Genomic DNA, 25,094 nt, shown 5'->3' on the forward strand with positions numbered 1-25,094 from the left:
ATTTAAATGCAGGCATTATGCCTTACAGACATTGAAGTTTGAGAAAGTGCAGTCTATTGTAAATTATTTGTCATGTTTTTAATATAAAAGTAGTGTTTGCTCCTACTGCCATATATTTAAGTCGTTTTATTAAAAAAAAAAGAATGAATAAACATGAATCCATTCCGGAAAAAGAAAATAATGGAAAAACAAAACAAAATGTTTAGATACTTGGAACAAATGTTTATGTATTTGCTTCTGACCTTTAAGTACAACACGTGATTAAACAGTAAGATTAGTCTTCTAAATGCACTATTTCCACAGCATGATAAAATCATAAGCTTGGTTAAAACCGTCATCAATCTTGAAAATTAGAAGTCAATGAAGAGCTGCCTGGTACAGTATATAGCAGGTCATGTCCTTCCTGAATACCTAAGCAATTATTACAAGTATTGGTATGCTTGTTAGTGGGTTTCATGGCCCACTTTTGGTTTTTTGCAGAAAGATAGGAATTACTGTGTTATTGTTTACAATCTTGTTTACATCTAAAACTGAAAAACTAATTAAGTTAAAAGACAGTTTAGAATTATATATTTGTGTATTTTTGTGGGTGATTAAAGTAATGTTAGTGTCAGCCACATCCCCAAGTTTTAGTATAATAAATTTTAAATCACTTAAATGCAGCTCTTTATAGATTGTTCCATCCAGTAATCATTCAGTCATTCTTCATTTCCATGTAGCTTTTCTTTTAACTGATGATTCTACTCTGTTGGTTTCTGAATTATATTATAATTTATCTTACTTATTAATACTGATTGTGAAAACTTTAAAATTAATTCTGCTTTTTGTGTATCCCTCACTTGAGTTATTTTTGATCTATTTTGATATCTAGTGGTTTTACTCTTTTTTGGGTGGTTATATGAAATAAAAATGCTTATCTCTATACATCAAATACTTTGCATGAATTAAGGCATGTTTCCAGACATGATGTTGAAAAAAATCAAAATAGGACAAGCTGAGATCTGTCGTTGGTCAGTAGATCAAATAAGCCTGTTTCAGACAGAGCTTTTGTTTGAAGTGCCAGTGATACCAGCAGTAAATCCAGGGTAGATGTCTCAAATGAAATAAGGCAATCTATAAATGATTTCGTTAAGTGGTTTGTTTCTCTCCACTGCGCTTAGGTATTTACGCCTGGCACAAATTAAATTAAGAGGGGTCGGATTAAAACCTTCCAGCAGAATAAAAGGGAGCTTTTTATCTTTTACTGCCAAACCCAGCTGTAGAGCTGTGTTGTCTGATTAATGTTTATAAGGAAAGATCATCTGAGTAGTGAAGAAGAGAGAAGTGGTTCTGCAGATATGGTGGAAGAATGTATCTTTATTATTAAAAAGGAATGCTTTCAAACAAAGGCTATATACCCTGTACTTTCATTACTAAGGCTTTGGCCTACTGTCTGCTTGTCTAACATGTCGCACCTTGCATTTATTTTTATATTGGGTTGCATTTAATACAGAGTTTCAATATTACTTTTTTAAAGTTTGTTTTCAGATAATTTGACTGATATTGTATGCCTTAATGTTTAAGCACTCTGTACTTGAGGCTAATATTTCATTGTTCTACTGCCATAAAACCAGAATGCTTGCAGAAATTACTTATGATTTCTGCCTGAACCAGGTTTGTGCTTTTTTTTTATGTTGTGCATGGAAATCTTTTTAGATATAAAAATGAAACGCAGGTTCCGTAACAGAGAAACACAATCTTAATTAATATTTAAATATTTTCAGTGTTACTTAAATGCTAATATTCAGCAACTTGGCTTACAGGAATGGCTATTTAGGAGTCAATTGATTGCTTTTGCTGTTGGTTTTTTAAATTATTATTCTTCTATCTTTAAAAATACAACTTCTTTAAAATAATGGCAGTAGGAACCTGATAGAGCAACATGTATTATGCTGTTAGTTGTATTTGCATTGTATTCCTTGATTAGACTTTTATTTTTGCTTTTTTATTTTACTGTAGTGAGATTAATGAAGTTGCTGTTTCTCAGTAGTTGATACATTATAAATGCAGTTAATTTCACTCGTTTGTATACTTTTTATTCTCTCAAGTATTATAAGGAGAGCATAGGTATGCTGTATTTTCAGTCATTTGTAATTGCAAGCTCTGACTATTGATATTAATCTACTTGAGCATTTGCTGGTGCTGGACAAGTTCATTCTAACAGAAAGGCCTGCTTATGGCTTCAGAAAGGTGTTTAAATAGCTTCAGTCATGATTTTTGCTCGATCAATTATTATTTCAGTTGTTGTATTAGCATCGTAATTTATTTAGCTTGTATTTTCATTTGCTGGCCTCTGGGTTTTGCATACATAGGTGATTATGGCCACTGCTTTCTTTATTAAGAGTCATTTGCTCAGTGTGGTAGCTCGTTATCTTTGAATATTTATGTTTTATAGATTATTACAAAATGGGGAAAATACTGGGTTTTAAAAAAAGAGTTGGATGTTTGTGAGAAACGAGAAAGCTGTTAGCTTTACTTGTTTCATTTGTTAAAAAAATCAGAAAGCAAGATGAAATTAAGCCGCATAGATTTTTTTTTTTTTTTTTTGTAGAATCTCTTGTTATTTCTAATAATCAAAATACGTGGAATCAGGCTTATTGACAACACTACATTAAGTGAACATGGATGTATGTGTAAGAGTGGTTCTCTGTCATCATGTTATAGAAAACAGTAGTTAAAGAAATAATTGGGTGATTGAAGAAGTGTGCTATTCATTTCATTTTTATTGAATGGTTAAATGATTTATTATCCAGAAATTAGTTATTTCCACAGACTAGAAATGGTAGCAAATAATTTATTGTCTCTTTTGTTGTCTTATTACTACCAATTATTTTTCATAAATCTCGGAACATTCAGATTCTGAAGGTCACAGTACTTGTTACATTCAATTATATTCTTAAATGCTTTCTAAAAATCCTTGGCTTAGTCTGCTCTGAGAAATTTGCAATACATATAAAATTAGTTTGTTTTAAATTTATACACTTTAAATTGATAGGTAGTTGGACCAATAGGCAGCAGTGTACTTTCTAATTAATAAGTATGTTAGACTTATTGGTGACTAGCAAAATACCCGCGCTTCGCAGCGGAGAAGTAGCGTGTTAAAGAGGTTATGAAAAAAAAAGGAAACATTTTAAAAATAACGTAACATGATTGTCAATGTAATTGTGTTGTCATTGTTATAACTGTTGCTGTCTTTTATATATATATATATATATATATATATATATATATATATTATATATATTATATATATAATATACACACACACATAAACATTTATATACATATCTACATATACACATCTACATATATATACACACATACATAAACACACACATAAGACTTACTGACTGAAACGGGCTTTCATTGACAATCATGTTACGTTATTTTTAAAATGTTTCCTTTTTTTTTCATAACCTCTTTAACACAGTACTTCTCCGCTGCGAAGCGCGGGTATTTTGCTAGTATATATATATATATATATATATATATATATACATATACACACATACATGCAGTTTTAATAACACAGAAATCAATATAAACATTAACATCATTATCATATGAGAATATGAAGTAATATATAAGAAGCACATTTCATATAAATATAAATTATTAAACAGTAAAGTCTTCTTCTGTAATTTGCTACCGTGGCAATTTGTGTGTCTGTCCAGGATTTTAAATGACCTGTAGCTCGCAAACCATTTCACCTATACACTTGAAATGTGGTACACATATAGTACGTCACGTCTACTATCCGCTTTATGGGTGATGATCGTTTTACTCTTTTTATCTTTATTTTATTTTATTGTAGAATCAACTCCTATCTGCGCACAGCAGGGCAGCCGTGGGCGGATGCGTATGGTGTATTCACTCCATGTTATCGTGCATTGCGCTGTCAGTGGTATATGGATAAAAGAATTTGAACAACATATAAGAAGCGTTTAAATTATTAAACAGTAAAACATTAAAATTGAAGAAGTAAAGTTACATTAAGTACTACTGCAGTGCCTTCGGGTATACCTCATTTTTTGTTTGCCCATTACATGCTTAAATGTATACATTTTTTGGTGCACTTACCCGAGAACACGCGACATATAACAGAGCGTGGGAGAAGCATGGATTTTAAACACGCGTTGAGTTCATCTGCTGGTCTCCCTCGTGGAATAACTGGTAATGTTTGACTAAAATGTACAGCGAGTAAAACGACATTACCTCCTATTTTTTTTTTTTTACGATCTCTGAGATCTTGCTTTTTTCGGTTCAAGGCTTCATAAGCTCTTTTATGTTGTATGGTGTACTTATCCCAAACCATCATCTTTGAATGTTGCAAGACTTTCGCCTTGTATGTAGATCGGGGTAATTACATTCATTGCATTCCTAGTCTGAATCACAATGTGATTGTATGGGTGGTTACTTGGCACTGTAGGGTTGCCACCCGTCCTTTAAAATACGGAATCGTGCCGCGTTTGAGAATGAAATTGCGCGTCCCGTTTTGAATCAATACTGGACGGGATTTATCCCATATTTTTTTTATCATTTTTTTTTTAAAGCAGCGTCTCATGCAAATCATCCCACACGCATTTTATGAAGATGCCTCCTTTCCTAGTTTTGATTGGGTAATACTTGATGTCATCGTTAGTTTGATTGGTGTTTTTAACTGTCCAGTGAGGAGGGCGTGTCTTTTAAGTACAGTCTGCAAAGTGTTGGCACTGAGATGTGGCGTCAGCGCCATACTTGAAGCCCCTAACGTTGCGGTCAGCAAGTCGGCTAACATCCGCCATGTGCCGTCTTTCAGTTGCGAGAAGCAGATCATAGAATGGTTGAAACTGTTGCCCCTAACGTTGCGCCACGGCGTGTGGTTCGTTTATACCTCGTGTCTTCTCATTAAACTTTTATCTCACGAATATGTTATTGCAATCCGCAGCGGGAGCGTTTCTATAAAGTTAATTTAAACTTACGTTTTACACCGTGCTTTGTTTCCCTTATGAACATGCTTGTATGCTTAACTCGCTCCGTTCTCAATTGTTTAATAAATTTTTTGGTCTTCGCTGTTTGTGGCTGTTCCTCCATTTCCCCCTACTTCGTTGTTTTATCTCGCGAATATGTTATTGCAATCCTTAACGGGAGCGTTTCAATAAACTGATTGAAAATAGTTTTGCATTTACCTTTTAAGTAAAAGGCGAGCTTTTAAGCCTGAGAAATCACCGCGTAAATGCACACGTTTAATTGGACATGTGTTAATATGTATGGTTACACAGTATTAAAAGACAGTGAACAACGTCAGTTACCTTTGTTCCCGCGTTTGATAAAAGGTGAGCTTTTAAGCCTGAGAAATCACCCCGTAAATGCACACGTTTAATTGCACATGTGTTAATATGTATGCTTACACAGTATTAAAAGACAGTCAAAAATTAACGTCATTTACCTTCGTTCCCGCGTGTGACTCGTGCTGTAAATGTCTTCCTTGTTTTTAGTTCACGTGATTACGTAGGAGGCGTGATGACGCGATACGTGACTCCGCCTCCTCCATTACAGTGTATGGACAAAAAATATGTTCCAGTTATGACCATTACGCTTTGAATTTCGAAATGAAACCTGCCTAACTTTTGTAAGTAAGCTGTAAGGAATGAGCCTGCCAAATTTCAGCCTTCCACCTACACGGGAAGTTGGAGAATTAGTGATGAGTCAGTCAGTGAGTGAGTGAGTGAGTCAGTCAGTGAGGACTTTGCCTTTTATTATTATAGATTCCAAATTTGAACTGCATGAGTGTGTGATAGCCTGGTGCCATGTCTAGAAATTAGCCCAGTCTGCAGAGACCTAGAATAGAATTAAATGGGTTTGAGAGTTTTCTGTTGAATTTTGTGTATATGCATGTGTATATATGTGTGTGTGTGTACAGTAATCCGTCGCTATATCGCGCTTCGCCTTTCGCGGCTTCACTCCATCGCGGATTTTATATGTAAGCATATTTAAATATATATCGCGGATTTTTCGCTGCTTCGCGGGTTTCTGCGGACAATGGGTCTTTTAATTTCTGGTACATGCTTCCTCAGTTGGTTTGCCCAGTTGATTTCATACAAGGGACGCTATTGGCAGATGGCTGAGAAGCTACCCAGCTTACTTTTCTCTTTCTCTTGCGCTGCCTCTCTCTGATCCTGACGTAGGGGGATTGAGCAGGGGGGGCTGTTCGCACACCTAGACGATACGGACGCTCGTCTAAAAATGCTGAAAGATTATCTTCACGTTGCTATCTTTTGTGCAGCTGCTTCCTGAAACGACATGCTGCACGGTGCTTCGCATACTTAAAAGCTCGAAGGGCACGTATTGATTTGTGCTTGAAAAACAAACTCTGTCTCTCTCTATCTCTCTCTCTCTCTCTCTCTCTCTCTCTCTTTCTCTCTCTTTGTCTGCTCCTGACGGAGGGGGTGTGAGCTGCCGCCTTCAACAGCTTTGTGCCGCGGTGCTTCACATACTTAAGCCAAACAGCCCTATTGATTTGTTTGCTTTTCTCTCTATCTCTGTGACAGTCACTGCTCCTGACACGCACTCCTTTGAAGAGGAAGATATGTTTGCATTCTTTTAATTGTGAGACGGAACTGTCATCTCTGTCTTGTCATGGAGCACAGTTTAAACTTTTGAAAAAGAGACAAATGTTTGTTTGCAGTGTTTGAATAACGTTCCTATCTCTCTACAACCTCCTGTGTTTCTGCGCAAATCTGTGACCCAAGCATGACAATATAAAAATAACCATATAAACATATGGTTTCTACTCCGCGGATTTTCTTATTTCACGGGTGGCTCTGGAACGCAACCCCTGCGATGGAGGAGGGATTACTGTGTGTGTATATATATATATATATATATATATATATATATATATACACAGTGGGTACGGAAAGTATTCAGACCCCCTTCAATTTTTCACTCTTTGTTATATTGCAGCCATTTGCTAAAATGATTTAAATTTTTTTTTCCCTCATTAATGTACACACAGCACCCCATATTGACAGACAAAAAAAAGAATTTTTGAAATTGTTGCAGATTTATTAAAAAAGAAAAACTGAAATATCACATGGTCCTAAGTATTCAGACCCTTTGCTGTGACACTCATATATTTAACTCCGGTGCTTTCAATTTCTTCTGATCATCCTTGAGATCACCTTCATTTGAGTCCAGCTGTGTTTGATTATACTGATTGGACTTGATTAGGAAAGCCACACACCTGTCTATATAAGACCTTACAGCTCACAATGCATGTCAGAGCAAATGAGAATCATGAGGTCAAAGGAACTGCCTGAAGAGCTCAGAGACAGAATTGTGGCAAGGCACAGATCTGGCCACGGTTACAAAAAAATTTCTGCTGCACTTAAGGTTCCCAAGAGCACAGTGGCCTCCATAATCTTTAAATGGAAGACATTTGGGACGACCAGAACCCTTCCTAGAGCTGGCCGTCCGGCCAAGCTGAGCTACCAGGGGAGAAGAGCCTTGGTGAGAGAGGTAAAGAAGAACCCAAAGATCACTTTGGCTGAGCTCCAGAGATGCAGTCAGGAGATGGGAGAAAGTTGTAGAAAGTCAACCATCACTGCAGCCCTCCACCAGTCAGGGCTTTATGGCAGAGTGGCCTGTTGGAAGCCTCTCCTCAGTGCAAGACACATGACAGCCCGCATGGAGTTTGCTAAGAGACACCTGAAGGACTCTGAGATGGTGAGAAATAAGATTCTCTGGTCTCTGGTCACTTGGGGTATTTGTTTTAATCGTGTGGGGTTAATGAGCATTCTATGCAGAGCTAATTTCTGGACCAGGGTTTGAACCCAGGATTTTGGAGCAGAATGACTATAGTATGTAGTCACTCTCTGTTCAATACCTGTACACTGATTTTCAGTATTGATGTGACAAGGAAATTTAGTGCATAAACATACATAAGTATGTGCTTTGGAGAACATGCATAGATTTTGTAGCCCAATGCTATCCTCTTTATAGCATTAGTAATTATATCCCAGTCCTAAAAGTGTGCATCTGGAGATTATGTCAAAATTAAAAAGGTTGAGAGCTGGATGTAGTCAAATTATGTGACAACATATTCAGGTGTGTATTCAATAACTGCACGCATTTTTTGTCCACTATGTATACCAACACAATCACAGACTGTTTTGTTAAGTTCATTAAAAAAGATTTATAGACAAGAAAAAGCAAAAATTACAGAAAATGATGAATACTGTCCAGGTCTGGTGTTTTTTGTATTTATTGTATTTAGCAAAACTAGCGATGCATTTAGAATTAAAATAGAGAGTTGACTACTGTAATTGATATACCAAAATATTATAAATATTACCAGAAAAGGTTGAATAAACAACTTGGTTGGAGCATTCACAATAAAATGAGAAAGGAAGGAAATGTGCAAAGTGAGAAATGATAACTACAAATTGCAATCTAGGTATTGAAAAGCACTGAAAGGAGAGTTACATTTAGTACGTAATTGCATTATAATGATGTTTGAAATAATATGAGAACAAAATGCTGCTTTCATCTAAGCAAGTTTATTCAGTGACTGTTGGCTGAATTTTGAAATTCTTGTCTGCTTAATTGCCTCACAAATTATTGTTCAACTAATATTTCTTTAGTGTAAAATGAATTTTTCACATTTAATCAGGTCAGGGAGAGGAAATCGGGTTGCATGATCACCAGTGCGAACTGCCATCATCTCTTATTTGATTTGTGCCCTGGAATAGTGGTCACTTTGGATGGTTATGTCAGGAAGATTGTCTCTGTTCTTACAACACTTGGCATCATTTAGCTCCAGGATGTGAATGAAAGTCTTCTTTAGACATATTAAAAGGTATCAAAATTCAGAATATCTCACAAATCCACAACCCTTTTGTACGTCAGAAGTGAGAATTATATTTCAGTTGTCACAACTGAAATAAAGACTTGCAGAGACCATGCTTTAAAGAAGTCACATTTTCTTCAACCAGAATAAAAGCAAAATCATGTTTCTAGATGTAGTGTATACTTTATAAATGTGATTAATTAATTGACTTATATCTCAGTGATGGGTTACAATTGCTGATGAATGCATTGTGTTCACTTAAAATTCAAAACAATCATAGGCTTGAATACAAAGCTGAAAAATGGAGCATCCTGCTTCTTTCATGGAGCCATGCACCTACTGTGTTTTGAAAGGAGTTAGCTGCGCCTTGACCTTCATCATACCCGTTTTCACCATCAAATATTGTAGAGCCCACCACAGCCTCTCCAGATGCAGCTGAATCTATAAAATTGTTTGAAACGAATCATTGTTCATAAATATAGATAAGTGACAGATGCCATGAGATGTTCACCTGTGCCCATTTACAACTATAGTCTTTTGGTTCATACTGTTAAATTTATACTGTAGATGGAATTTGAGCTAATATTCTGTAGCAGTGTGTGTTTGAGGGTTTCATTTTTAACAGTGCTTTCTAGTGGCATTCTAGGAAGTAGTTTGTCATTACCGGCTCTGGTCATTAATATTTTATGCTTTAACAGTAGGTGGTGTGATATGTGTAGTTGGAAGTTATATCTCGTTAGCAGCGTGCATTTGTATAGATTTCTTACCAGCTTGAAAACTCTCCAGCATGATTTGGAGTAAACAGTGGCTCATATCATTTAATTACAAACTAATTAAGACATCCTGGGTATAACAGTTCAGAGCAACACATTGAGCAGGTGGCCTGCTATCACATTGCCATGTAGAATAATTGAAAGAGAATGACAGAATTTTAAAGTAATGCATGTAATTGTACTTTACCTAATACGTTTAAAAAAAAAAGAACACCCTGAATTGTTACTAACTTTTCAGTCTGCATATTTGTATTTTAAAACCGTTCATTTCATGTTTCAGAGTTTACATAAAACAAAACAAAAAAAAAAACTACAGGCTATGAGCAAATCGCTTTTTTGGAGCCATAAGCCAGAGTATTTTAATGAGAAGTATTATGGCAATGTGCAGTAAATATTAAGTCACGAATACTTTTGATCTCTAAAAATGCCTCTTCATTCTTAACTATCCTCCCATCTCACCCCAACCAAGCATAAGCTGTGTTTTGAAAGCTATACTTGTGCATGTCTTATGTTTCTGATGTTAAAGGACATTTGAACCCACCATTACATATCCCATCCTGATCAAATTAGTTTTTAGCTGTTTTGCAAGAGATTTTGCCATTATTGATGGTATTTGTTTCCTTTTATTGAGGTAAAATAAATACTCCATTTTTATTTAATTTGTTGACTTGATGAGACATTCTGCATGAGAGCAAAACATGAATTTAAGATTAACATTGCCACTACACCTTTTGATTTACAATACAGTGCCAGTCACACTGTAACGATTGTGGATAATCCAAAAAAAAAAATTGAAGTCTGAATGTGATAAAAAAAATTGCTTCATTTAAACTTGCGTAGTCAAAATTAACAGTATTTACTAACACATAAAATATGTGAATGATAAGATAGGCGTAATTGTGAGTGTTGGCTTTGGGAAGATTAGGAGTGGTGCATAGTTTGTGTTGCTGTTGCCCCAGCTTCAAGTTATTCTAAATTTAGTGGCCATGAAACTTGTGAGGCTGGAGTTGCAGAACATGGAGTGCAGTCATTGTTGAAGGGGTAAATGGATGGGAAAATGCCTTTCGAGTTTAGCAGTATAATCTACTTCTACACTTTCTTTTCTGTTTTATGGTATTGTGATGCAGTCAAGCTTGCCTGTAAAGTAATATTTGAGTGATAAGTTATGTAACACCATTCAGTGGTCCCCTGCTGGAATCACCTTGAATCTATTTGGTGTTACATGAGGGAAATTCCTCCTAGACTAAAACAAAATTCATTAGACTTTGTTCACCTAACCATGCATGATAAATATTTGGAGTATTGATTTCAAGTGTTCTTAAATAAAATATTATTAAGTTTACAGCTTTTATTATTTGACATCAAATGGAAGGTTTATTAATCTTAATTTTCTGAAACACTTTACAGCTCTCTTGTGAGTTGGGGTGTCATTTACAAATTTCTAGTAATCAGTACTTTTCATGTTCAAAGTAATTACTAGAATATGTTTGTTGCTGGTTTATGAATGACAGTCATTTTTTTCAGATCTGTTGCCAAATGTTGTTATACTCGGGGGTGTTTTGTTAGTTTTTAGTGTACATGCTGTAGTACGTTAAATAAATCTATTCCATTCAAAAACAGTGCTTGATTATTTCCATGTATAAGGCCGTGTATTTCATTTCTTCTTTTAGAAAAATGGTGAAATGCAAATGAACAAAACTCTTGACAGTTCTAGATATTTTTTTGCTGTTTATTTAAATGTCCTTTTTCATTTTCAGATGCATTGTTTTTGATCCTTAGTTGATGTTTTTAATCTTCATCTTATTTAATTTTCTCAGAAAGTGATTTTTCCACTTTTATGTTTTCCCAGAAAATTGGATGATAGTGTTTAACGGAAAATTGAACAGTTTTACACTGTCCTAAGAAATAAATGGAAAATGAAAAAAATAATCATGAGAATTTAAGTCAGGAGTACACATTTAAAGTTCCAAAGGATATCCAATCAACACTTCCACAGGGCTGTTAAGAATAAAAGTCTGAACTTTTAAGTGTTTTGGATTGGAACTGTAGTGAGAAGTCAAGCAAAGTGACCCCTTTTATTGGCTAACTAGAAAGATTACAATATGCAGGACTGTCAAGGCAACTCAGGCCCCTTCTAAGATGTCTCACTTCCAGGTTTTCCAATGCTGTACCTGTCCTGGTGTCTGTATAAACATAGGGAACTCCAGTTTCTATATGACATCTTGCCTGAGTTGCCTCGACAGCTTGCATATTGTAATCTTTCTAGTTAGCCAATGAAAGGGGTCATTTTGCTTGACTTCTCACTACATCCATAATGGCTAACACAGTACAACACCATAGAATTGAAGTGTTTAATGAAAAGTGTGATTCAGATTTAAAATAACTGGATATGATTAAGGAACGTCTAATAAAGTCTGTATCTGTTACATTTTGATATTTGAGATTTGTGATTTAATTTTTGTGACCTCTGCTATGGATAACTAATTAAGAATTTGTTAATGATAAATAACCTTATAAGGCAGTTTAAGAAAACCCTCATAATTGTGTTGCCACATAAATTGTATTAATGTTACTGGGATCACCAACATGTTCTTGCCTCATGCCGTGAGGCAATGGTGATTTGCTTTGCCCTGCTTATTTTTTCCCATTGATCATTAACTAAAGCACAATTGTTTGACCTAAATACCATTGTAATATCTCCCCGCCTTTCTCCTATAGCATGGGCGCAAAGAATAAGTTGAGTGTCTCAGAAAACAAAGTACTCTAGCTTTTATCATCTAACTTGCATGTTGTAGTTCGTGGAAGGAAAATTGGGGTCCTTGGAGTAAATCCAAAAGTGTCTAAAATCATTCAAAATCGACACAGGCACTTGATGATGTAAGGTTCAAACGTAGGACCTTGAAGCTATAAGGCAGCAGCTCTAGCCATTGTACCACCATTCTGCCCTGCATTAAGTTTTAAAAAGTTTAATTCATAGAAGATGGTTTCAAAATATTAACTTCTGAACTTTAGAATGTTAAAATGATAAATTGTTTAACATTTTCAAAGCTTCTTGTCATGGGTAGATTGGAATCCTGATGCAGAATACTGCATGTGATTAAGTATTAAGGTCAATCTTTTGACAAATGTACCTCTCAATTTGGGAAAAAAAATGAACAGTCATGAAAGGGAAACCCATTAGTTCTAGACATTATTTCCCCTTGTTTTCTTGATTCACTTTTCTTAGCAGGATATGTTTATCATTTTTAAGGACATCTGTTAATGTTTCAATTTCAATAATTTGCCTTCAAAAGTGAGTGCCAAATTCATCAACCTGGTGTGAAAATTGAAGCAGGAAAGTGGCATGACTGTGCCAAGAGGAAATACGCACACAAATGTTTTGAGTTAGGAATAATCATTAAAACAAAAAAAGGCCTGTCAAGTGTAATATTTTTTGTTCCTTTCAGATAAATAAAATTCCAGATTTAATGGCTTTGTGGTTCCTTTCTGTTTTTTAATTAATAAAATATGCACAGTTCCATACATTGGGTAGCATTTTCAGGTAGAATTGCTGTGGCTCTCCTAGCAAAAAAGTGAATTATGATGTTACTTTTGGGAAGTATACTTAAAGCACTTGTGACCCTTTAACTGTTAAACTATTGCATTGTAGTTTATGTACTGTGTATTTTCTAAAAGGATGATGCGTAGTCATAATAATTTAGAAACATGTTGATTAGCTGTTACCCTATGTTATAAAGAGCAAAGGTTGATGAGTTTTATTCATTTTTTTGTTTAATTTATTAATGCTTTGTTTAATTCATTTCATTTTTATTTAATACTCTTTCGCTTATGATCCCAACATAGTATCCAGTGATTATAGATATAATACAGAAAATGAATTGCAACATATACACAAAGTGTTATGTTGTAGTATGAACAGGTAGAAATCAATTAACTTATAAAAAAAACACACACACATATACTATATACAGGGGCGGTTTTAAGTCCAAATTCCAACTGTGCTAGACTAGTCTCTTTCTGAAAAGTATCATTCTGTAGACAGGTTATGACAGTTTGATTGGATAGAAGACATCTAATAAAAGGGTTCATCAAATGTGGTACTCCTGGGAAGTATCACTTTGGGCACTGAGAGTAAAATCAAATGGAAAATACTTAACAGTGGCAAATCAAAAAAAATAACATTAAAATGCAGTAGAATGGAGTGATATGAAACATCTCAGCATAACAAGAGTATGCTATGCTAAAGTAATAATTGGTGTTGGTGCTTCTCTAATACTGACATACAGACTGTTACATTTTTTGATTGGTCTTTTATTGTGGAAGTGTCCATGAATGGCACTTTAACATCCAAAGTTTTTTTTTTTTGGTGGACAAGCTAATCCTGGAATTGCCTAAATTAACCTTGTTTTACATGTACACTTCACGATTCTTTCCTCTGGAATTTAAAGTGGGCTACCTTTATAAATGATTCTATTTGAAATCTCTGAAATTCTTTAAACATTGTTTAAGGGCAGTTTAGCCTCACATTACCCCAAAGCAAGGGATGAAGTTATGAATATCCTACCAAAAGCCAGGAGCCTTTGAAAGAATTTTGAACAGACTTGCACTAAACACTCTTAACAGAAGCCAACAGCCTGGTTTTTGGTGGGATCACATCTGTCTTTCTGCTCCAAGTTTGTGGTCTTGAAATGATTTAACCCAGACAAGCACAACTCATGGCTTTTAATACTCACGAGGATTGTACAGAACTCGGATAAGTACAGTGCATCCGGAAAGTATTCACAGCCCATCACTTTTTCCACATTTTGTTATGTTACAGCCTTATTCCAAAATGGATTAAATTCATTTTTTTCCTCAGAATTCTACACACAACACCCCATAATGACAACGTGAAAAAAGTTTGAGATTTTTGCAAATTTATTAAAAATAAAAAAATTGAGAAAGCACATGTACATAAGTATTCACAGTCTTGGTGGTGGCAGCATCATGCTGTGGGGATGTTTTTCAGTGGCAGGGACTGGGAGACTAGTCAGGATAAAGGGAAAGATGACTGCAGCAATGTACAGAGACATCCTGGATGAAAACCTGCTCCAGAGCACTCTTGACCTCAGACTGGGGTGACGGTTCATCTTTCAGCAGGACAACGACCCTAAGCACACAGCCAAGATATCAAAGGAGTGGCTTCAGGACAACTCTGTGAATGTCCTTGAGTGGCCCAGCCAGAGCCCAGACTTGAATCCGATTGAACATCTCTGGAGAGATCTTAAAATGGCTGTGCACCGACGCTTCCCATCCAACCTGATGGAGCCTGAGAGGTGCTGCAAAGAGGAATGGGTGAAACTGGCCAAGGATAAGTGTGCCAAGCTTGTGGCATCATATTCAAAAAGACTTGAGGCTGTAGTTGCTGCCAAAGGTGCATCGACAAAGTATTGAGCAAAGGCTGTGAATACTTATGTACATGGGATTTCTCAGTTTTTTTATTTTTAATAAATTTGCAAAAACCTCAAGTAAACTTTTTTCACGTTGTCATTATGGGGTGTTGTGTGAAGAATTCTGAAGAAAAAAATGAATTTAATCCATTTTGGAATAAGGCTGTAACATAACAAAATGTGGAAAAAGTGGATGCGCTGTGAATACTTTCAGGATGCACTGTATGTCTATCTTTCTTTCTACAGGACCACGACCCTACAGTGATTGCTAGTGTAAGCAAACAACAAGGCAGTTTCAGTGAGATAAACCCTAAACGTTATTTCAGTCTAAACATTTATTTCCAGAGGAGCCAGGCATATCAAATACTAGAAGTCCAAGTAGATACAAACCATATAACCTGAATGATTCAAATCTTTGTATGTATAGCAAGCTTTATATCAGTAAAACTAAGAGGGATATCTGAGTAAATTGAGTCGCCTTTCCTCTTAATCCAGCTAAGATGTTCTTACAAAATGCATGCCATTGCACACTTTTTCCTCTTTTATTTAGAGACTTAGCAGCTGATTGTGTACGAGTTAGCAATAGTTGCAAATTGTCTGAAATTGGTCAATTGATAAGTTGTAATAGTCTTGTTACTAACCAGTGAAGCTACTTTTAACTAAATATAAGAACATGCTGAATGCAAGGTTACATTTTTTTAATATCCTCTTACAACCATATATGCACTGGTTAGTTTACCCGACCTCAAATGTATACATTCTCATAGTAATCATATTTATTTATGTGCATCTCATTATCTTGTCTCCTGAAAAACAGTCCCAAGAGTCATTGTCATATATGACCATCTGAGCCAGGCACCTGCCAGATAAGTTCTTAATAGAATCAAAATTAGTGCCAGCTTTCCCTTATGAGCTCTACAATACAATCTTGCTACACGGTTTATTCACTTAAAAGCTGCACCCTATCCAAGTAATTTTAATATACACACAAATTAAATATTATTTAACAAACTGTAAGATGAACAGTTTTTTCACCCCAGTACAGGTACTCTTAGAGCTACAGTACAGGCCCTGCTACACTAGATTTATTTATCTTCGAAATATTAAAGAGGACTGCATCACGAGATCACAATGTATGCCCTCAGTAATGGAGTTAATAAGTTCTGTAAGGTAAGAGAGAGCAAAATTATTTCATTTTATATGAAAAGGTCGCTTTTTAAATTTTAAATAACTGGACTTGTAAGGTCATACTTCATAGTTATAGTTATGATTCTTGCAGCTGTTTTTTTGAGTTAACTGTTTTATAACAAGTGACAAATTCAGAAAGCCAGACCATTGATTATTAAAAAGTTCATAAAGCCTTGGAGCAAAATCTAACTTGACAAAGAAGAAATCTGAAATGACTGACATAATTCCATCTAATATTAGCAGCCGAGTTAAATTCAAGGGTTATTAATATTTTCATTTATCAGTCTAGAAAACTAATTAGATTGCTCCTTGTAGAGCTCTTTCTTGTAAACTACAGTATAATAGTTTGTCTATGCAGGCTGATCGACCTACTTAATTTGTTCATTCTAGGCATGCTTAACACTTAGAAAACCATACTTTTTGTAGCAGCGCTTGTGCAGCAGTTGAACACAGATCACAGTAACATGAATATTAATGCGTGCCCTTTCCATTGGGCACACAAATGTCAACTTGCTGCCTTATAGAATGAGTATTTTTTATAGATAACATTTTTGCCAATATTTCATACCTTTGATCTGTTAAGGTGTATTACTGTTTTAGTGAAAATTTTGTGGATGTTTATTGAAGTTGGTCTTTACCTTGTCCAATGCTCAAAATGTTTTTTATTATAAGGTTCATTTTCACAAAAACAACCTTAGTGACCTGTAGAACACTGTGTATTATACAATTTACAAATAAAGTGGACTTTTCTTTATCTGTTTTGAACAGGACCTGATGGCAAAAGTGAGAGCAATGCTGGCTGCTTCAAAAGATTTACAAACAAGCACATCCTAGGAAAAAAAACACTCCCAAATTGACAACCAGTGCAAACGTCTGGATACTGTGTCACATGTATGAGGATCAAGGTTATGTTGCAGCTAGAGGCTAATGCTCCAAAGGGGAAATGCAGCTGCAGGTTTTTCACTGGTAAATAGCTATGTATTGTACTGCACAACCCGAGGAAATAATCTTCAGAGAGGATATGCCTTGGACAATTGTAGAAGTTGATATTTAATAAAGCATACATCAGTCCTCTCAGAGTATGTAAACTGGAAAAGTAAGCCAAAAAAAGTTGCCTGAAATATTGACAAATCTTCACGCATGCCTCCTATGTAATGATGAGCCTTCTCAGATACTGATGTAAGAATGGACTCTTACTTCACATGTGGCACTTCACCTGTATAGCTATGATCAGGATGTACAAAGAATACTTGCCTATATGAAGATCTCCATGAGGTGATGAATTCAATGTTTAGTTTGAAAGCTATTCTTTGTCAGTTTCTCAACATCCAAATGAGGAAGGAAAAGTTTTATCCTTCTGTGAAGGAGTAATTTATTATTTCTAAGTTTTGTTTTTTCTTAGGTTTTCTTACCACTGCTGTACTATCTTTACATGATGCATATTTGTAGGTTTGTACAGAATATATTGGTTGTGCCAGTTTCTAGACTTTGTCAATAAACTTGTAACACAATATACTGCAATTGCTTTTTTACTGTGTTGTGTGATTATTTGTGATGCTGTTTTATTATAACTTTCTAAAACTTACAGTGACTTAAGGTTTTTTATTAATATATATGTATATATAATACCAGCCACTTTATTAAGTACCCCCTTTTGCCTTAAGAGTTGCTGTAATTCTTCATGGCACAGATTCAGCAAGGTACTGAAAACATTTCTCAGGAATTTTGGTCCATAACGACATGATAGCATCACGCAGTTGCTGCAGATTTGTCAGCTGCACATCCATGATGCGAATCTCCCTCTCCACCACATCCCAAAGGTGCTCTATTGGATTGAGATCTGGTGACTGTGGTGGCCATTTGAGTACAGTGAACTAACTCACTGTCATGTCCAAGGACCCAGTTTGGGATGATTTGAGCTTTCTGACATGGCCTACTGGAAATAACCATCCTAAGATGGGTACTCTGCGGTCATAAAAGGATGGACACAGCCAGCAACAATACTCAGGTAGGCTGTGGCATTTAAATGATGCGAATTGGTGCCAAGAGGCCCAAAGTTTGCCAGGAAAATATCCTCCTCATCATTACTTCACCACTACCAGCCTGAACTGTTGACACAAGGCAGGATGGATCCGTGCTTTCATGTTGTTGATGCCAAATTCTAACCCTACCATCCAAATATCACTGCAGAAATGAAGACTCGGTAGACTAGAAAACGTTTTTCCAAACTTTCGTTGTCCATTTTTGGTGAGCCGTGCAACTTGTAGCCTTATTGGCCTGTTCTTAGCTGACAGGCCTGGCGCTGGTATGGTCTCCTGCTGCTGTAGCACCAACAACAACCATGCCATGCTCAAAGCCACTTCAATCAGATCCCCCCCCCCCCCCCCAATTCTGATGCTTGGTTTGAATTTCAGCAGGTTATCTTGCCAATGTCTACAGGCATAAATGCATTGAGTTGCTGCCGTGTGATTGCGTTAACAAGCAGTTGAACAGGTGTAGCTAATAAAGTAAGTGGCCGGTATATATGTGTGTATGTGTATATATATATATATAGACACACACACACAGTATATGAAAAATATCAACCTTTTAACTAGGTAAAAAAAATTAATGATACAGTATTTACAAATATTGAGTGGCCTTTTAGCTCCGAGTATACTGGTTGGCGTGCTGTTTTATTATAAATGTCATGTAGTGCAACCCAAATTATTTGAAGCTACACTCTCTGCTTACTTATCCCCTATCCAATTTATCTAAATATCTATTTACTAAGCTTCTGGTTTTAAGGTCCTTGTTTTGTTTTTTGTTTTTAAATATGTATTTAACCTTCAACATTAAATTTGAGGCAGAATCAACAGCATTAAAACCTCTGCTAAAATCAGTAAAATAAAATATGGCATTATGTGTAAAACATGGATTTAAATATCAGGGTTGACGCACTTGACCTGCACAAATTGTTAGTTTTGGCTGCTAAGCTAAATTGGTAGTTTAGTTGCTGAAATAAAATCATCCAGGCTTTCATGTTTTCCACATCATCCTAAATGGTGTAGAATGGCTTTCATTAATCCTGTCTTCTCATCTTTTTATTTTAAGTCTCTTCTCCAGTGTAATGTGTTATGCTTACTATTTCAGTTCCTTAATTAGAAACTGCAATTAAAAATGAACTTGTTTGATTTTCTGTATTATTTATATACAGTAGAAGCTTTTTTAACTTAACAAAAATGCACATCATGTGTATTGTTGGTTATTTTAACAGGCTAATGGAAATTCGCTCTCGGTATGAAGGACTGTTGTGTGATTGGTCAACACCAGTGTAAGGTTTGGTTTTTGATTGGGTACTGCATGGTTTATATTTGTGATCATTTTCGGTGGCGGTTGTTTTTAATTTTGTTATATTTTTCTTCTATTATTAAGATATGTTCAAGTTTCATACTGTTGTAATGTGAAGTGCGTAATATAAAAATAAAGTATACTATTAGAAATACATTGATTTGTGGGAATTGTTTATGGAAACTATTAAGGCCAATTAGTGAGTCATATGGTAGCAGAGAGCGTACAAATAACATGAACAAATTTAAAGAAAATGTTTTAACAATTGTAAGTACAGTTGAACTGAAATCTAGTGCAATGTTAGTTAAAAAAAAAATTGTCACAAAGTGTTTGAAGGAAAGGTGGCGCAGTGGTATCGCTGCTGCCTCGCAGTAAGAAGACCTGGGTTTGCTTCCTGGGTTCTCCCTGTGTTGAGTTTGCATGTTCTCTCCGTGTCTGCGTGGGTTTCCTCCCACAGTCCAAAGACATGCAGGTTAGGTGCATTGGTGATTCTAAATTGTCCCTAGTGTGTGCTTGGTGTGTGTGTGTGTGTGTGTGTGTGTGCGCCCTGTGGTGGGCCGGCACCCTGCCCGGGGTTTGTTTCCTGCCTTGCGCCCTCTGTTGGCTGGGATTGGCTCCAGCAGACCCCCCGTGACCCTGTAGTTAGGATATAGCGTGTTGGATAATGGATGCATGGATGGATGTTTGAAGGAATGTATCGATGTGACATGAAGCTGAAGAGGTTCTGTAAGAAATGGTCAAATAACCAGGAATAAGTACATCAGCTTGATTTGTGTTTTAAATGACTTTGAAGACAAACCATATTTATGTATATTTTTTTATTACAGTCAGACATTTACAGTGGGTTTTACACTGCATTTTATAGAATTTAGATGCCCTTTCAGATGGATTGGCATCTCCACTAGAATGAGGGATAGGTATGGCCATGAACATTATACATGGAGGTGTCACCTGGTCGGGGTGGTTCTCAATTATTAGCCCAGTAGAGGTGAAACAAAAATAGATGGTCAGGGGGAGACTGTTGGGCAAACACAGTTCCTTCCACAGTACGATGGATGGCAGTGTGCCTCTGGCATAGACCCAGTGGAGACACCCACACAGCATACTGGGTACTGTAGTCTGGAAGGAGAGTCTGGATGGATTCCAAGGGTGCCACGAGAGGGTGCCTTGGGAGCTGACCTACCTGTGGTGTGGAACTTCTGCCTAATCACGAAGTGCTTCTGTCATCCAGTACTATGGCACCGGAAGTACTTCACAGTCCTCTATATAAGAAGCCGCTCCACGGAGGAGGTGGATGAGGCTACAGGGGGGTGGTGAGGAGTGTAAGGAGCAAGGATTCAATTGTGTATCACATTTACTGAAGAGAAACCTGTAAAAGGTATTCCTCGAATGAAATAATACACGTTTTGAACGCTTGGTGCACTTTTGTTTGGGGGCTCAGAAGTGCCCCCTACAGGCCACAAAAAACTTAAAGGCATTTAAAATATACGACACTGGACAAATGATAAGAGGATGTGATGGCACTTTTTAACTTAACAGCAAGCCATCCATTTCATAGATGACAAGTTTTGAAAATACTTAAAAGTAAGCCACAGTTCTTACACATTAGATTATCAGTTTTTCTAAATAAAGTTTTATTTTATTACTTTTCATATTTGAGTAGTGAGTTTCGTGTTGACAAGTATGGTGGGTTTGTGTGTTCTCTTAATCTTATCTTGGCTGTATTTTTTTTTTCTTATTTTGGTCATTTTGTTTACCATTCGTCATTTCATTTATGTTTTGAAATATGGAGACTCAAACTGTAGTCATAGAGAATGTCCAAGAGTGTTCTCTCATTATTTTCTCAGCAACATTTGAAGACTTTGAAAGAATTTTGTTTTTCAAGGCATTTTAAGTCTTGTAGATCTCATTTTGGTACCTTTTTCACTTTCAGGGTGAAGCCCACCCTGATCATATTAGGTTTGATGTGCTTCATCAGGAGGATGTGATGGCAGTCCAGTGTAGCAAGTGACAAATGACTTTGGGAGGAGGTACCATTCCAGAATGTATCCCGTAGACATTTGTATTTATGAAAATCATCCACAGTATGCACTTTACACACTTTGGACATTTTCATTTGTGCCCCTGGTGTAAAATACATTTTGCTTATCAGCTGTTGATATGCCTTTTCCAAAGGACTCCTCCGGAAATATTGTGAGGCCAGCTGCCGAGACTAGGCAATCACAAAGCACCCAATTGTTTTACATTTTTCTTTTTTTCTTCTGAAACTTAGAAATCTTTTATGCTTCCTACAAATATCACATTTGAGGGTGAAAATCTGCAGCTAAGAATCTGCGCTGGTATCTAGAAGGTTGTCAGTTCAAATCATGTTACTGCCAAAAGAGATCCTACTCTGTTGGGCCCTTTGTAATGAATGGTCCGTGGTGCAGGCGGACTTTTTAAATAAATAATCACGTCCCTGTAAAAGTGCAGGGCTCCAATCAGGTGTGGGTGTGCGCAAGTCCAATTTGATCTGCGGTTACCTGAGTTGCAGGCTGAGGGCGGATCTGCCACACACATGCACAGGGGGACAGATCAGTGGGGCTGCGGAGAGACTGGCACCACACAACTGCACCCGGTTAGGCAGCTGTGTTAAAAGGAGCCTGCACAGGACAGAAGAGGGAGAAGAAAACAAAAGGAATGAGAAAGGAAAGGGGGAAGAAGAAAACTAAGTGGCCGATGTGAGAGAGAGAGAAGGGAGAAAGACAAAGGAGAGATGGCGGTTAAAGGGAGAGAAGCAGAGGGAGACAGAAATGGAGTCTAACTGAGCAAGCAAGTACAGTGCTTCTGGAAAGTATTCCCAGCGCTTCATCACTTTTTCCACATTTTGTTATGTTACAGCCTTATTCCAAAATGGATTAAATTCATTTTTTTCCTCAGAATTCTACACACAACACCCCATAATGACAACGTGAAAAACGTTTACTTGAGGTTTTTGCAAATTTATTAAAAATAAAAAAATTGAGCTTCAGAACATCAGGGGCCCGAGGCTTTGCAAAGGGCGCCTCTCCTGAGTGCTTACCTGGGAGTAGGAGCGGTCCAGCATGCAGTGTCTCTGCGCAGACGCCAAGGGACTGGCAGCAGGGATGAGTGAGGCTCGGATGGGGAGCCCTGTTGACAGCCATGGACAATAAGGACCCAAGCTTGGGTTTGGTGCTGGGAACCATGAGATAGCAGAGGGCCAGACCCGTGAAAGAAGGTTGACTGCACCGGTCGGTAGACGTCTCCAACTCCTGTGGGGTCTGAACAGCAGGATAAGGGGAGGAGGCGCCAGGTGTAAAAAGGGGAGTACTGGGGCTCATTGCTTTATTGACCGTCTCTGGCTTTTAACGTCCAGTGTTTCTAGTGGATTATTTATTGACCTGTTTTTAACTTCCACCATCACTTATTTTTATGGATTATTTATTTATGAAGAACGTTTTGAACACCGCACTATTTTGGACTACTTTGTTTTTGAATTGTTGTAAATAAAAACACTTAATCACTTTTGCACCTACCCCTTGCTGCTGCGTGTGTGTCCTCATTTGCCTGGCTCACCCCTCGGGTACATTATTGGCAGTGGCGGGTTCAAGAGGCTCTCAGATGGAACTGGCAGTGTGAGAACGACCCGCACCGGCACACACTTAACCTGAAAATTGCTCCACGGCGTTGTACAATGTGGCTGACAAAAGGTCATGCGAAAAGACAATTTCCCCTCAGGGATTAATAAAATATAACAAATCAAAAAAAAAAAAATCAAAATCCAGGCTATGTGGAGAGTTAGAAGCGTCTTCTGCAATCTGCAGCCAAGAAATAAAATGCTGCATTTAGAAGCTGTGTGAGCCATGGCCTCCGACAACGCAGGAAAGGAGAGCCTGCAGCCGTTCAGTATTGATTGATTAAAATGAATGCAGTCCCAATATGGTGAAATTACTGTGCCGTCTGAACGGCTTTAGTAGAACTCATTAAAGACCTGGAGGTTTTTCTTTTTAAAGCTTTTGATAATGTAAGTGTTGCTTGACTTGCTCATTCTTTATTCTTTAATTTCAGTCTTCTTTGCATTTACAGGAGAGAGATCAAAAACCACCAAACAATTGTCATTTGGGTTCTTTGTTTATTCTCGTCACACTTCTTCACACTCGTGTTGGTTTTTCTTTTCTTTTTTTTTTTTTGTTCTTTCTTGCTGTGCACTTGTTAACTTTAGAGCCAGCTGAACATTGTTTTAGCATAAATCGATAGCGCATTTTTTTTAATATATCTTTTTCCATTTTCTGGAAGTCTAATTTTATCTCTAGTATTAGGTACACATTGTGCAGTCCAGGAGAGAGCACTCTTGTTTTTATTCGTATCATCTTGGCTCCACCGGTTTCTCATGGCATGTGCTTATCAACGGTACTTTAAGGTCATTCATTTTACCACAGGACTGGTAGGCAACCGTCAAGAAGTCCCTTTGTGCACGTTGGATGATTCTTAGTGTCACGATTACTGATGTTTTTAATATTTTTTTCTTGTATATTTTACAAGTATCAAGGCATTTCTTAGAGTTGGTCAAATCTGCTGTTTTCATTGCAACCTTCCGAGAAATAAAAAAAAAGGAGAGACATTAGAAGTTATAGTTGATTGCAATCAAGTGCATCTTTAGAGTGAAAGGCATAGCTAGCTGTGACACTGAAGCATCTACGTGGTGACCGAATCCAGGTCCTCAGAACTTTGAAAGCCATCAACACAAGTGCTTCATTTAGAGTGAAAGACGGGATGCGCTTTTCATTAACATACATTATTTGTACAGAAGGAACTGCATTGCATGGACTTAAAGAAAGCATATGACAGGGTGCCGAGAGAGGAGTATGGTGCTGTATGAGGAAGTCAGGAGTAGCAGAAAAGTATGTGAGGGTGGTGCAGGATATGCATGAAGATAGTGTAATGGCGGTGAGGTGTGTGGTAGGAATGACAGCTTGGTTCAAGGTGAGAGTGGGATCACATCAAGGATTGGCTCTAAGCCCTTTACTGTTTGCAATGGTGATGGACAGGTTGACAAATGAGTCTCCATGGACTATGATGTTCATGGATGACATTGTGATCTGTAGTGAGAGTAGACAGCAAGTTGAGATGAACCAGTAAGAGGTAGACGGAGTACATGTCTGTGAATGAGAGGGAAGGTGGTGGAAAGAGCAGAGGTGGTGAAGGTAGACGAATTGAAATCCTTGGGTACAACAGTACAAAGCAACGGGAGTGTGGCAGGGAGGTGAAGAATGGGGTGCAGGTGGGGTGGACTGGGTGGGGAGGATTGGCAGGAGTGATTTGTGGTAGAAGAGTCCCTTCAGGAGTGAAAGGGAAGGTCTATAAAACAGTAGTGAGACCAGCAACTGTGTATGGTAAGGTTTGGAGACGGTGGCACTGAAGAAAAGACAAGAGGCAGAGCTGGAAGTGGTGGAGTTGAAGACGCTACGATTTTCACTCAGACTAACAAGGATAGACAGATTTAAG

At 37.1% G+C, this 25,094-nt stretch overlaps 1 protein-coding gene across 2 annotated transcripts in view; it reads left to right on the plus strand.

The window, feature by feature from the left end:
• sfswap (splicing factor SWAP) overlaps positions 1–17,363 on the plus strand; it is an 87,705-nt gene extending 70,342 nt beyond the window's left edge. For both annotated transcript variants that reach the window (XM_028824979.2, XM_028824980.2), the window contains exon 19: positions 17,028–17,363. In XM_028824979.2, coding sequence (XP_028680812.1) covers positions 17,028–17,093 — 66 coding nt within the window. In that variant the 3' untranslated portion in view covers positions 17,094–17,363. The remainder of the gene's footprint in view (positions 1–17,027) is intronic.
• The last annotated feature ends 7,731 nt before the right edge of the window (positions 17,364–25,094 follow it).

The sequence above is a fragment of the Erpetoichthys calabaricus genome, chromosome 18 (genome assembly GCF_900747795.2).
Source record: "Erpetoichthys calabaricus chromosome 18, fErpCal1.3, whole genome shotgun sequence".
NCBI lineage: Eukaryota > Metazoa > Chordata > Cladistia > Polypteriformes > Polypteridae > Erpetoichthys > Erpetoichthys calabaricus.